The sequence below is a fragment of the Ruditapes philippinarum genome, unplaced genomic scaffold, assembly GCF_026571515.1.
Source record: "Ruditapes philippinarum isolate M1 unplaced genomic scaffold, ASM2657151v2 ctg4602_1_1_1_1, whole genome shotgun sequence".
Classification (NCBI taxonomy): domain Eukaryota; kingdom Metazoa; phylum Mollusca; class Bivalvia; order Venerida; family Veneridae; genus Ruditapes; species Ruditapes philippinarum.
Window position 1 is genome coordinate 23,671 of NW_026865758.1, and position 15,003 is coordinate 38,673.

At 34.2% G+C, this 15,003-nt stretch overlaps 1 protein-coding gene across 1 annotated transcript in view; it reads left to right on the plus strand.

The window, feature by feature from the left end:
* LOC132730196 (ero1-like protein) overlaps window positions 1-15,003 on the plus strand; it is a 46,681-nt gene that overhangs the window by 19,205 nt on the left and 12,473 nt on the right. The window contains exons 2-3 of the mRNA XM_060716051.1: window positions 1,077-1,196; window positions 14,605-14,688. Of these exons, the coding sequence (XP_060572034.1) occupies window positions 1,077-1,196; window positions 14,605-14,688 (204 nt within the window). The remainder of the gene's footprint in view (window positions 1-1,076; window positions 1,197-14,604; window positions 14,689-15,003) is intronic.

A 15,003-nucleotide genomic window follows, 5' to 3' on the forward strand; every position in this document is an offset into this window, starting at 1 on the left:
GTTTGGAATTATCAGATTTTGAACTTTGTCTGGGACATAACTCTGAAACTACAAAAGATATACTTTTCTGTGTCCAAATTCTAGTTGGGGAGCATCACCCGGTTCAACCGACTCTAATGTTCAATTCTTTTACAAGGTATTCTGTAACTCGTAACTTCCTCATTTCCGAAGCAGTCTTGTGGCGATATTAATCACATTTAGTGATAGTTCTAGTTTCTTTTGGTCAAAATAGCTAAAACAACTAGCAGTTTCTAAAAACTATATCATTTGATGTTTGGCAGTAATACCATTACAATGTTCTAGCACTATTTGAAGATAATCAGTGCCTCAAGGCAGAGTCAATTTCTGATGAATTACACTTGTTGACACTGTTACCCTTCGAACCACATGGGATAAAAATGTATTTCCAGGACAATCCCAGACATCAGGGAAGTTATGGCATGTATGAATCTGGAAAAAATATCTGCACCCCACCAATTTGTCTTGTTGATCATTGTGAGATGGTATATTATTGTCCATTGCAAATAAAAGAAATAAAGGCCAACTAGCATTAGGTTTTAACAGACCTTTAGAAACTAAATTGCCTGTAATGTATAAGTAATAAAAATTTATTGGTGCAATGATCTCTAATCTGTTAAAGAAAATCTGTGAAAACTCTACCATTTTGTCTTGTTGATTGTTGTGGATAATGAAAAAAGTGGTCTCAATCGTGAGTAGCTTCAGCCTCAATTTATTTTGCATTTGTAGTACAAGAATTATAATTACCTATTATTATTTAAGACCAAATATTGTGTAATGCTAAACACTGTCTTTACCTGTTATTGAATTTGTTATCATCAGAATAGATTATTCATTATTCCAGTATATGAACAAAAATTGTTTATTATTTAGCATGTATCATTGCCAAATTGTCTTCAACAAATAAATAATCATACACTTTAGGTAAAAAATGAAACACCCCAGCATTAATAAACTGTACCTACAGTTGCATTATTCTAGCAATGTCTCTCAGGCAAGTGATCTAGGGCTGTCATGGTCCTCTTGTCTTACAATAAGAATTTATCATTGTATTTCAGTTACATGGAGAAGTTGACGATTGTTCCTGTAAAGTTGAAAATATTGATTCTCTCAACAACCGGATGGTCTATCCTAGAATGAAGAGTTTGTTGAGCAAGAACTACTTCAGATTCTTTAAGGTTTGTTCATTGATCTCTCTAGATATTGCAAGTATTTGAACATGTACAATCGATTCCACTTATAACCAACTGGCTTATAACCAATTATCGTTAATAGCGAATTAAAACTGAAACCCGCGGCTGATCCCTTCTTTATTTTATATTAAAAACACATCGCTTAAAATGTACTTGCTTAAAACAAATTTTCGGCTATAGCTTACAATGTACCATTTTTTCAAGCCCCAAACGGCGAAGACACATAAATGTCCTCGTTTTAAACAAAATGTTATGATAAAAATATTGGGATTCACTCGATTAAAGGTCAGTACATAAATACCGCTATCCAATAGTCATTCAATCGAGTGATTGCACAGTTAAATTATGGCTTCAGGGAATTATAAGAGTTTCATAAAATGTTCTTACAACATAAGTTCCTAATTGTTTTTCGCACCCTCAATTGACAAATTGCTGTAAATACCTGATAATTACCAAATAATTGATTTTCTGTATGTATATTAACCTAACAATAACAAACATTTAATAGCAAAAGAATACAAATGGTAAGCACATTATAGACAAGTCATACATGTACATAATATATTGTTCAAGGCATAAAATTATCGCTGTTGAAATTATTACACCGATTACACCGGTGACAGGTATGGCTTTTTCACTGCAAATTTGCTCACCTAAACAAGTCAGCAAGAATGTTGTTGCTACATTGTTTTAGCAAACTTTGGATATAATGAACGATATTTAAATGTCCCATTGAATTCGTTATAAGCAGAGTTGACTCACTGTATCACAAAGTAAAAAAAAAAATAGGACTAGATAAAATAATTGTGTAAAGGAAAAAGCATATTTAGATGTTTACTGTAGTAATGTGTAAAAATTTTTTATTAAGTTATTCATCACACAGACACAGTATAGGTCATATGCCTATGTTCGTGCATTACTGGTGGAGGAAGACCTCAAGTGCCCTTCCTGGCATTATTTCTGGCAAAACAGGCACCTGAGTAGAACCACAGATGTATATTGTGTATTGAAAAATTTATTAGATCCCTACAAGCAAAGTTTTAGTCATCTTTGGGATTGTCAGTTGGTCCAGAGCATAAGCACAAAAAAATTATCAAGGAATTGATTTGAAACTTAAAATATAGACATAATCCTGTGACTTGAACCGTAGTTATTTGTTACATTTTAGGTATTTTGCAAGTTTGTATGGATATTCATGAATAATTATGTTTAATCTAGGATGAAATGAGTAGATTCTCTGTACAAATTTAGACAAATTGATTTTTAGCTGGACTTTTTTTTTTTAAGAAAAAAAAAAAAGAAGCTATTGTTACAGTCATGGTGGTGTTGCCATTCACAAACTTTAACCTTGACCATAACTTTTTAAGTCAACTTTTTTTGAACAAAAAAAAATAAAATAAAAAATAAATAGAGGTACTGTTACGGTCATGTTGGCATTGCAGTAGCTGTCCACAAACTTTAAACTTGATCATAACTTTTTAAGTTCTTAGTGTATTGTCTTCATACTTGGCACAACAATCCTTGGGACAAGACCTTCAAGTAGGTAGACTTGATTAACTTTGACCTTCATTCATAAATGACCATGACCTTCAAGGTTAAATGTCTAAATATTGCTTTGCTTTTGCTGATTTTTGCTTTAAGTGGCTATAACTTTGTTATTTTTGCATGGATTGTCTTAAAACTTGTACATAATAATATTTTAGGATAAACCTTCAAGTCAATCAGACAAACTTTGACCTTCACTCATAAATGACCTTGACCTTGAAGGTCAAATTAATGAAGTTTTCAATATTTTTTTGCTGTAACTAGCTATAACTTTGTTATTAGGGATGGATTGACCTCATTGACCTTGGCTTTTTCATGACCTTGATGGTAAAATTATTGAATTTTCACTGTTTTTTGCTATAACTGCCCATTGTCTTCATTTATATAAAATGTCCGTTGAATTTCTGTTTACCTTATAGACTTTTTAAGTTTTTCAAAAGCTTTTTAGGATTTTTATGCCCCCCATTCGAAGTAAAGGTGGTATATTATTTTGCTTATGTTGGGCCGTTGGTCTGTCCGTCCATTGGTTGACCACATGGTTTCCACTGATTATCTTAAAACCTATTTATCACAAAGTTTTAATATTTCACATACTGATTGGTCATAACGAGTAGACGACACCTATTGATTTTGGGATCACTAGGTCAAAGGTCAAGGTCACAGGGACCTTAAATGTCAAAATGGTTTCTGCTGATTATCTTGAAAGCTATTCATGAAAGTCTTCCATGTTGGGCCGTTGGTCTGTCCGTCCATTGGTTGACCACATGGTTTCCACTGATTATCTTAAAACCTATTTATCACAAAGTTTTAATATTTCACATACTGATTGGTCATAACGAGTAGACAACACCTATTGATTTTGGGATCACTAGGTCAAAGGTCAAGGTCACAGGGACCTTAAATGTCAAAATGGTTTCTGCTGATTATCTTGAAAGCTATTCATGAAAGTCTTCCTATTTCACACAGTGATTGGATAAATTTAGTAGATGACCTCTATTGATTATGAGGTCACCAGGTCAAAGGTCAAGGTCACAGGAGCCTTTATATCAGAATGGTTTCTCTTGATTATCTTGAAAACTATTCACCACAAAGTCTTCATATTGTACATAGTGATTGGTCATATAACTAGTAGATGATCCCTATTGAATTTTGGGTCATTATGTCAAAGGTCAATGTCACAGGGGCCTTTAATGTTACAATTTATCACAAAGTCTTCATATTTCACATACTGATTGGTCATAACTAGTAGATGACCTCTATTGATTTTGGGGTCACCAGGTTAAAGGTCAAGGTCACAGTGGCGTTAAATATTAGAATGGTTTCTGCTCATTACCTTGGTTACTATTTTATCACAAAGTCTTCATATTTCACATATTGATTGTCATAACTAGTAGATGATCCCTTTTGATTTGGGGGTCACTCCCTAAAAGATCAAGGTCTATTAGATGACGCCTATTGATTTTGGTGTCACTAGTTCAAAGTTCAAGGTCACAGGGACCTTAAATGGTAGTATGGTTTCTGCTTATTATCTTGAAAGCTAGTCATCACAAAGTCTTCATATTTCACATATTGATTGGTTATAGCTAGTAGATGACCCCTATTGATTTTGGGGTCAATAAGTCAAAGGTCAAGGTCACAGGGGCCTTGAATGTTAGTATGGTTTCCCCACTGATTATCTTGAAAACTATTCATCACAAAGTCTTCATATTTCACACAGGGATTGGTCATCAGGGCTTGAGCTAGGTCAAAATTTTAGGAAGAAAAGACTTCTTCCTCCAGCAGATTTAGGGAGAAGTGAGGAGACTTTAGGGAGAAGTTTGGAGACATATTAGGCATCTTCTGGAGAAATATAAGCCTGGAAACTTTACAAACCAGAAAAGAAATAAAAAAATACCTCTCAAATAAAATAATTCTAATATAAATTTACTTTTCATAAATGTATACCAATAGAAAACACAATATTTACATATACTGTATACATGTAGTGAGTATAAATTTAGTTGGTAACAATATTCAGGGCAGATAGGGCAGTGCAACTTGCCATTGGCAGTGGGTCAGACTGGTCATTGTATATAATTTTCGTTTAGCTATTTGCCCACAAACCAGAATGTTAGAGACATTTATTTTGTGTGTTTTCTTTACAGAGGTCAATGTATTAAAATTAGATACAAATCTTCACATAATTTCTACAGATTTGTGCTACAAAAGTTTTTAACAATCGGGTTTTCGCACATAACCACACCGTTAAGATGTTGCGCATTGTTCATCTTTACTTGCCAAAACACTGCAACAATTATGTATATGCAGGTGTCTTAAATCATGCAATTGGGAAAATTGAATGGATTTGTCTCCATTTTGTGTAATTGTCAACAAATAGCCACAGTATGTTATAGTATCACCGATTGGTCAATGCAAACTGATAATGAGAAGGATATACATAGTGAAATCTTGCTTGCCGCCGTGTATTAGACTTTGTTGATGCGGACACCCGTTCTTAACTAGTGGATTTAATTTAGTAATTGGTTGTAATTGAGACAGACCTAGCAATATCGCTTTGAAGTTTGTTTAGAGCGAAGTCGCTGGTCAGAAGGCGACTTCTTTGCCCAAGTCAATACCCTAGCTCAAGCCCTGGTCATAACAAGTAGATGATCCCTATTGATTTTGGGGTCAATAGTTCAAAGGTCAAGGTCACAGGGGCCTTAATTGTCAGAATGGTTCTGCTTATTAGTCCCCTACCGGTTTAACCGGAGGGGACTTTAGGTTTACCCTCCGTCCGACTGTCTGTCTGTCCGTCTGTCAGTCCGCACTCACAGGAGAGTAATTATGTGGCTAGAGAGACAATAGGTAACTGTTCTTTCTCTTTGATGTCATTCATTCCGTAATGCTTTTATGTGGCTATTTTCTTTTGTGTGGCTAAAAAGAACAATAGAGAGAACAATAGAGTAGCCACATAATTACTGTCCTGTGAGAACGTCTGTCAGTCCGTCCGTCCACAAAACTGGATCCCGCGATAACGCAAAAAGTACTGAAAATATTTTAATGAAACTTGACATATGGATAGATGGCAGTATGGAGATTATGCACGTCTTTTTCTTTTCTTCCTATGTTGAAAATTCTGGTTGCTATGGCAACTAATAGTCTGAAAATATGGCAAATTAAACACATAAACTGGATCCAGTGATAACTCAAAAAGTACTGAAAATATTTTTATGAAACTTGATATATGGATAGATGGCAGTATGGAGATTATGCACATCTTTTTCTTTTCTTCCTATGTTGAAAATTCTGGTTGCTATGACAACTAATAGTCTGAAAATGGCAAATTTAACACATAAACTGGATCCAGTGATAACTCAAAAAGTACTGAAAATATTTTCATGAAACTTTCTTTTCTTTTTATGTTGAAAATTCTGGTTGCTATGGCAACAAATAGCCTGAATTTCAACATTTCTAAGCTTTTTCACTATAAGTTATTTATTTCTTAAGGTGTTTACTTCAAACTTTAAATATAAGTTTCTGGTCATCAATCACATCATATGTGACAAGGTATACAACTCTAGCTCTAAAATAATCAGAATTACCTCCCTTGAACTTAGAATTTTTATGGAAAAAAAAAATGTCTTTTTTTAAATAACTTCTTTATTTCTTAATGTATCTACTTCAAACTTCATATATATGTTTCTTATTATCACTCAACATTTTTGAGAAGGTTAAATACTCTAGCAAGACTATTTTCAGAATTATGTCCCCCTTAAACTGTTTCCTGAGATCACTTTTAAAGATTTTTTTCAACAAAGTTACTTAAAAAAGAGAAAAGTTGAAACATTAGTTATTCTTATTCATCCTGAGAAAAATAGACCTTTTGATTATCTTTTGTATAAACATAATTTCCTTACTAGGCAGGGAAACTTAACACATTACTGTGATATAGACAAACTTAGAACTCAAAAGATTTAAGTTCATTCATGTCATTCGTTCACTGGTAAAATTGAATGGCCAATGGCCCATCAGAATGTTGCTAGGGTTTTAACCGATAGGGGACTTATGGATTGCTTGCAATACTATGATAATTGCTTGTTATAACTAAAACTATCACAAAGTCTTCATATTTCACATACTAATTGGTCATAACAAGTAGGTGACCCCTAGTGATTTTGGGGTCACTAAGTCAAAGGTCAAGGTCACAGGGGCCTTGAATGTTATATCAGGGTTTCCACGGTCAGGGAAAAGTCAGGGAAAAATGATTTTTTTTCAAGATCAGGGAAAAGTCAGGGAATTTTGAAATTGGTCAGGGAAAATATGAAAAAATAAGCAATTATCAGGGAAAAGTCAAGGAATTTTGTAAGAGAAGAATGTTGGTCATATTGTTGGAAGCAAAATCAGTCAAGGCTAGGGCAATTTCTTCTTTGGGGTATCTTTATATTTATTTATCATTATTAGCATCTTTTTAATTCTTGTAAATATCTTACTCTAAAAAATATGCTTATGTCTGTAAATTTTCGAAATCTTTTGTCATTTAACGTACTTTAACTTTATAGTGAAGTTACAAAATCTTCTACAAAACAGTTACTCCAAAATTAGCCAAACTTGGCAGGATTGTTCTTTTGGTAAAGGGCTTCCAAATTTGTTCAAAGACTTTGATTCTATACAAGAATCTGGTTGTCATTGCAACGAAAAGAAATTATAAGAAAAAAATAAGAATTAAAAACATCTACTTTTAAAGACCCACAAGGCCTAGAGCTTAGATATTTTGCAAAAGGCATCGTCTATTGGACATCTAACAAGATTGTTCGAATTATAGCCCAGGGGTCAAAATTGGCTCCCCCCAGGGGGTCATTCAATGATTTATTGATTTTCATTATGTACATATAGTAACAAATTTAAAAATCTTCTTATCTGAAGGGAAACAACTCGTATTGGAATGTCTTTTTGATGTCTTTTTGATGCTGCGGTGGCATATAGCGATTCACCTCTGTGTGTGCGTGTGTTTGTGTGTGTGTTTGTGTGTGTGTTATATAGATTATATAGTGAACTTAAAAAATCTTCTTGTGAAAAACCACTAGTTCAATATCAACCAAACTTGGCAGGATTGTTCCTTGGGGGAAGGGCTTCCAAAGTTGTTCAAAGAATTTCATTCCATGCAGAAATCTGGTTGCCATGGCAACCAAAAGGAATTATAAGATTAAATTTAAAAAATCTTCTTGTAAAGACCAAAAAGGCCTAGAGCTTAGATATTTTGCATAAGGCATTGTCTGGTAGACCTCTAACAAGATTGTTCAAATTATAGCCCTGGGGTCAAAATTGGCCCCGCCCCGGGGGTCATTGATTTTCACTATGTACATAATTATAGTAAAAACTTAAAATACCTTCTTGTAAAAACCCAAAAGGCCTAGAGCTTAGATATTTTGCATATGGCATCCTCTGGTAGACCCTTACCAAGATTGTTCAAATAATAGCCCTGGGGTCAAAATCGGCCCAGTCCCAGGGTCATTGATTTTCACTATATGTACGTATAGTAAAAACTTAAAACACCTTCTTGTGAAGACCCAAAAGGCCTAGAGCTTGGATATTTTGCATAAGGCATTGTCTGGTATACCCTTACCAAGATTGTTCAAATTTAGCACTGGGGTCAAAATCGGCCCGCCCCGGGGGGGTCATTGGTTTTCCTTATATGTATATAGTAAAAACTTATAGTAAAAACTTAAAAAAAATTCTTTTAGCAATTGACAAATGCTAGAGGTTATATATTTTGCATGAAACATTGTGTAGTAAACCTCTAGCAAGATTGTTCAAATTATAGCCCTGGGGTCAAAATTGCCCCCGCCCTGGGGGTCATTGATTTCAATATATACATATAGTAAAAAATAAAAAAATCTTATTGTCTGAAGATACAAGGCTTAGAGCTTTAATATTTGTTAAATAATATCATCTTAAGGTACTCTTCCAAATTTGTTCAAATTTTGCCTCTAGTGACAAAATTAGCCCCGCCCCCGGGGGCCATAGGTTTTCCTTTTATGTGTATATAGTAAAAACTTAAAAATCATCTTCTCTAAATTTACAAAGGCTAGAGTTAAGATATTTTGCATGAAACATTGTGTATGAACCTCTAGCAAGATTGTTCAAATTATAGCCCTGGGGTCAAAATTGGTCCCGCCCTGGGGGTCATTGATTTTCATTATGTACATATAGTGAAAAATAAAAAATATTTTTGTCTGTAGGTACAAGGCATAGAGCTTTGATGTTTGATATATAATATCATTTATAGGTCCTCTACCAAAGGTAGTGTCAAAATTGGCCCTGCCCGGGGGCAGTGATTCTCATTATGTACACATAGTAAAAACAGAAAATAAAACAAATGTTTTCTGAATGGGAGAAAGCTATAGCTTAGATATTTGACTTGAAATTATGTTTGGTGAACCTGAATCAAGATTGTTTTGAATTAAACCCTTGGGTCAAAATTATGCCTTGCCCAAGGGGACAGTGACCTACTTTCTTGCCCTTTGATGTACAGCAATGACATTTTGACCATGTGCACAGTTTTAGTTGTAAAATTGAACTTTGATATCAGGTGACCTAGAATTTGATGATGTGACCTACTTTCTTGTCCTTTGATGTACAGCTATGAAATTTGAACCATGCGGTGGCATAGCATTTTCTCAAATGCAATCTTGTTTTAACATGTGTACAAAGTATACAATTAAAAAAAAAAAATTCACAAACTGGAAGGTTATGACCTTTAGCAGGAGAAATGTAGATATTTATGAAATGATTAGAAGTCATGAACTCTAGCAAGAGAGATCTGAGCTTTGCAACAATTTGAGAACATAATATGGACATTACCATTTTCACTATGTATATGATGATAATTTAAATTTTAATTATTAAAGAAATAGGTAATGCTTAATTGAAAAGATAGCATTTAAGAAAAAAAAATATAACTGTATTTCAAAGTTTAAAACAGCGATGTAATAAAGTAAATACCTATCAATTACTTCACTTTATATGGCCTTTGTATTTTTACATTAGACACATATACACATTTTCATTCATGCTGAAATATGACCTTGACCTAGAAATTCACTAGACACAACTGCATTATGGCAAAGTTCAATTGTATACAACAAAAATATCTACTTGTTATATTGATGCAATGACATAGCATTTTTTCACAAATTCAATCTTTTATATTTAAATAATAATGGCCCCTCCCCATACAAAGCAGTGCAATCAATGGAGGATTGACTAAAAAAGGCATCGTTTTACTTGAATAAATGTTAGTTATCAATAATAATTTTACTTTTGTTTAAAGTAACAACTATAAGACAGGTAATCAAGTGGCTACATAAAGAAAAGCTAATAATACTAGCAATATAGCAGAAATTATACAAACTAGCTGTGGTAGTTAGTTTCTCAAAGTTTTGATTTCACTGCTTTATATGCTCGTTAATGAAACATATTTGAGCATCGATGACATGTTATCAAATACTTTTCATTTTGGATAAATGTACTCATTCTATTTGAAAGTAAACTACGCAAGTAGCTTATGACAATTGTTGCTTATATTCATATACATATATTCTGTATCTGAAATAATTTAAAATAAAGAAAGGGAGAAAAGAGGTTGGCTAATATAGGGAAGAGGAGGCCAGCATATAAAAAGTATGTTAAATGTTTAAGATTGTAAAAACTTGATGCTGTTATTGGTCAGGGAAAAATGATTTTGGTTAGGGAAAAGTCATGGAAAAGTCAGGGAATTTTGATTTCTCTTTTTTGTAGGAACCCTGAGTATGGTTTTTGCTCATTATCTTGAAAGCTATTAACACAAATTCGTTATATTTCACATAGTGATTGGTCATAACTAGTAGTGATATTGATTTTGGTGTCACTGGCTCAAAGGTCAAGTTCACCGGATTCTTAAATGTCAGATTGGTTTCCGCTTATTATCTTGGTTACTATTTATCATAAAGTCTTCATATTTCTCATATTGATTGGTAATAACTGGTAGATGTCCCCTATTTATATGTTGATCACTATATCAAAGGTCAAGGTCAAGGTCAAAGGCCTTGAATGTCAGAATAGTTGCCGCACATTATCATGAAAACTTTTTATCAAAAAGTCTTCATAAAACACATATTGAGTAGCAATTTGTAGTAGATGACCCATATTGATTTTGGGGTGATTAGTTCAAAGGTCAAGGTGGCTTTAAATGTAAATATGGTTTATGCTTATGACCTTGAAAACTTTTTATTACAAAGTCTTCAAATTTCACATATTTATTGGTCATAATGGGCTCTCTAGTTCAAAGGTCAAGCTTTTTATATTTTACATATTGATTGGTTATGACTAGTAACTACAGTAGAACTTCTGTAAGTCGAAGTTGGAGGGACTTGCGTAAAAACTTCAACACATTGGGACTTCGACTCATGAATCGGTCTGAATTTCATTACAAAATTTCAACCCGTGACTAGCCCTAATTATAAGATCTATAACGTAACCTATTTCATGTTTTTCTTTAATCTAATATTTTACATTATACAATGATAAATATGACATGTTAAGTAACTTTTCACGGCTAAATTGATTTGGACTATCTGTTGACGTATAGAATGAAGTTTCAAATGGCGTAAAAATACGAAAGGGCAATAATTAACCAGCTTATAGTAAATATTTCGCGTGTGATTATCACTCGACACCGGGTCAAAGGAAGTACTCAAATGATAGTTCTTACTGTTTACATGTACTTTCAAATACTGCTACGGCAATTAAAATAGTAACGATTAAAGCATTTTTTCACACATTTAAACACAAACAAAGGCTGTTTGAACACTCGCCTGTGTAATTAACACCTGTCAATAAAGTTGATCGGAAATCGTCTTCGCGGCCAGAAAAGGTGTGAAAAGAAGGTGTCAAAATAATCGAAAGACTTCGACTTATTTATGGTAAATTATACTACATTTATTCTATACGAACCACGAAAAAACTTTGACACATCGAAAAATTTGACTTATAAAATCTCGACACATAAATAGGTTTTTATAAGGAATATATAAGGGAAAAATTCGGGACTTTCATTTTACTTAGACACATTGAGAAAATCGACTTATCGAAGTTCGACTCATAGAAGTTCTACTGTTTTTTTTTTTTACTTTTCAAGAACTTAACACTTTCATGTACCCATTTATGGCGAGTTTCGGTAACAAAATTACCGAGATGTGAGTCAAGGGCTAGAGAGGGGGTGGCGGGGGGGGCATATGTGTCATTCGACATTTCTTGTTCTTATTTGAATTCATCTCATGATTAAAAAATCTGTCTTTGCTATATGGATGAGTTTTTAGCTCACCTGTCACAAAGTGACAGGGTGAGCTTTTGTGATCGCTTTTCGTCCGGCGTCCGTCCGTCCGTTCGTCGTCCGTCCGTAAACTTTTACTTTAAATGACATCTCCTCATAAACCACTAAGCCAATTTCATCCAAACTTCACAGGAATGTTCCTTTGTGGTCACCTTTAAAAATTGTTCAAAGAATTTAATTCCATGCAGAACTCTGGTTGCCATGGCAACCAAAAGAAAAAACTTTAAATATCTTCTTTTAAAAAACCCAAAGAGCTAGAGCTTAGATATTTGGCATGAAACATCTTCTAGTGAGTGTCTACCAAGTTTGTTCAAATAAAAGCCCTGGGGTCAAAATTGGCCCCGCCCCAGGGGGTCATTGATTTTCCCTATATGCATATAGTAAAAACTTAAAAAATCTTCTCTTAAAGAACCCATAGAGCTAGAGCTAAGATATTTAGCATGAAACATCTTCTAATGGGTGTCTACCAAGTTTGTTCAAATAAAAGTCCTAGGGTCAAAATTGGCCCCGCCCCAGGGGGTCATTGATTTTCCCTATATGCATATAGTAAAAACTTAAAAAATCTTCTTTTAAAGAACCCAAAGAGCTAGAGCTAAGATATTTAGCATGAAACATGTTCTAATGGATGTCTACAAAGTTTGTTCAAATAAAAGCCCTGGGGTCAAAATTGGCCCCGCCCCGGGGGTCATTGATTTTCCTTATATGTGTATAGCAAAAACTTAAAAAATTTTCTTTGAAAAAACCCATATAGCTAGAGTTTAGATATTAAGCATGAAACATCTTCTAGTGAGTGTCTACAAAGTTTGTTCAAATAGAAGCCCTGGGGTCAAAATTTGCCCCGCCCCAGGGGGTCATTGATTTTCCCTATATGCATATAGTAACAACTTAAAAAATCTTCTTTTAAAGAACCCAACGAGCTAGAGCTAAGATATTTAGCATGAAACATGTTCTAATGGGTGTCTACAATGTTTGTTCAAATAAAAGCTCTGGGGTCAAAATTGGCCCCGCCCCGGGGGTCATTGATTTTCCTTATATGTGTATAGCAAAAACTTAAAAAATCTTCTTTGAAAAAACCCAAATAGCTAGAGTTTAGATATTAAGCATGAAACATCTTCTAGTGAGTGTCTACCAAGTTTGTTCAAATAAAAGCCCTGGGGTCAAAATTGGCCTCGCCCCGGGGGTCATTGATTTTATTTATGTGTATAGCAAAAACTTAAAAAAACTTCTTTGAAAAAACCCAAATAGCTAGAGTTTAGATATTTGGCATGAAACATCTTCTAGTGAGTGTCTACCAAGTTTGTTCAAATAAAAGCCCTGGGGTCAAAATTGGCCCCGCCCCAGGGGGTCATTGATTTTCCCTATATGCATATAGTAAAAACTTGAAAAATCTTCTCTTAAAGAACCCATAGAGCTAGAGCTAAGATATTTAGCATGAAACATCTTTTAATGGGTGTCTACCAAGTTTGTTCAAATAAAAGTCCTAGGGTCAAAATTGGCCCCGCCCCAGGGGGTCATTGATTTTCCCTATATGCATATAGTAAAAACTTAAAAAATCTTCTTTTAAAGAACCCAAAGAGCTAGAGCTAAGATATTTAGCATGAAACATGTTCTAATGGGTGTCTACAAAGTTTGTTCAAATAAAAGCCCTGGGGTCAAAATTGGCCCCGCCCCGGGGGTCATTGATTTTCCTTATATGTGTATGGCAAAAACTTTAAAATCTTCTTTGAAAAAACCCAAATAGCTAGAGTTTAGATATTAAGAATGAAACATCTTCTAGTAATTGTCTACAAAGTTTGTTCAAATAAAAGCCCTGGGGTTAAAACTGGCCCCGCCCCAGAGGTGTCATTGTTTTTAACTATATGTGTATAGTAAAAACTTAAAAAATCTTCTTTTAAAAAACCCAATGAGCTAGAGGTTAGATTTTAAGCAGGAAACATCTTTTTGTTGGTGTCTACCAAGTTTGTCCAAATAAAAGCACTTGGGTTTAAATTGGCCCTGCCAAAGGGGGGTGGGGTGGGGCGGAGGTCATTGTTTTTCATTATATGTGTGTAGTAAAAACTTAACATCATGAAACATCTTCTAATAGGTGTCTTCCAAGTTTGCTCAAATAAAAGCCCTGGGGTTTAAACTGGCCCCGCTCCAGGGGCCTATATACAGGTGAGCGACCTCAGGGCCATCATGGCCCTCTTGTTTAACTTGTGACTTCCATTTTTTTTTGATCAACAGTTTTTTGTATGAGTTGTTATATGAATATTGGTCATCTGGGGTAAAAAAATAGGTCACAGCACATAAAAAGGCATAATATGGAAGACCTTATTAAAATTTGCACTATTTCAGATGAAGATATGAATGTTATATCAGTTTAAGTTTGTAGCATTATATCTGCCTTTTATTCATTGCTAACGATATTAATTCAGAGCCTCAATAATCAGGTGCGTGTTATTAGGGCAGTCATGGCCCTCTTGTTTAAATGGTCATTACAGATGTTTTTTATTTCAGGTGAATTTAAAAAAGAACTGTCCTTTTTGGGCAGATGACAGTAGATGTGCCATGAGGAATTGTGCTGTTGATGTATGCACAGAGGTAATGTTCATATTTCATGTTTTAGGAAGAGAAAATTTTCAGATTTTTAGCTGTAGTATTTGAAGAATAGTGGGGCTTTCTAAAAGTGTCATTGTGCTCATTTTTATATGCCCGAAAAAATTTCAGGCATATTATGTAATACCCTCTGGTGTCCGTCCGTCCATCCGTTAGCAGTTTGATTTCCAGAGCATTACTTAAGTTCCATTTGGCCCACAGTATTCAAACTTCATAGGATGATTGTCCATATTGGGTAGAACACCCTTATTGATTTTGGGGACACAAGGTCAAAGGTCAAGGTCACTATTACCTTAAAAC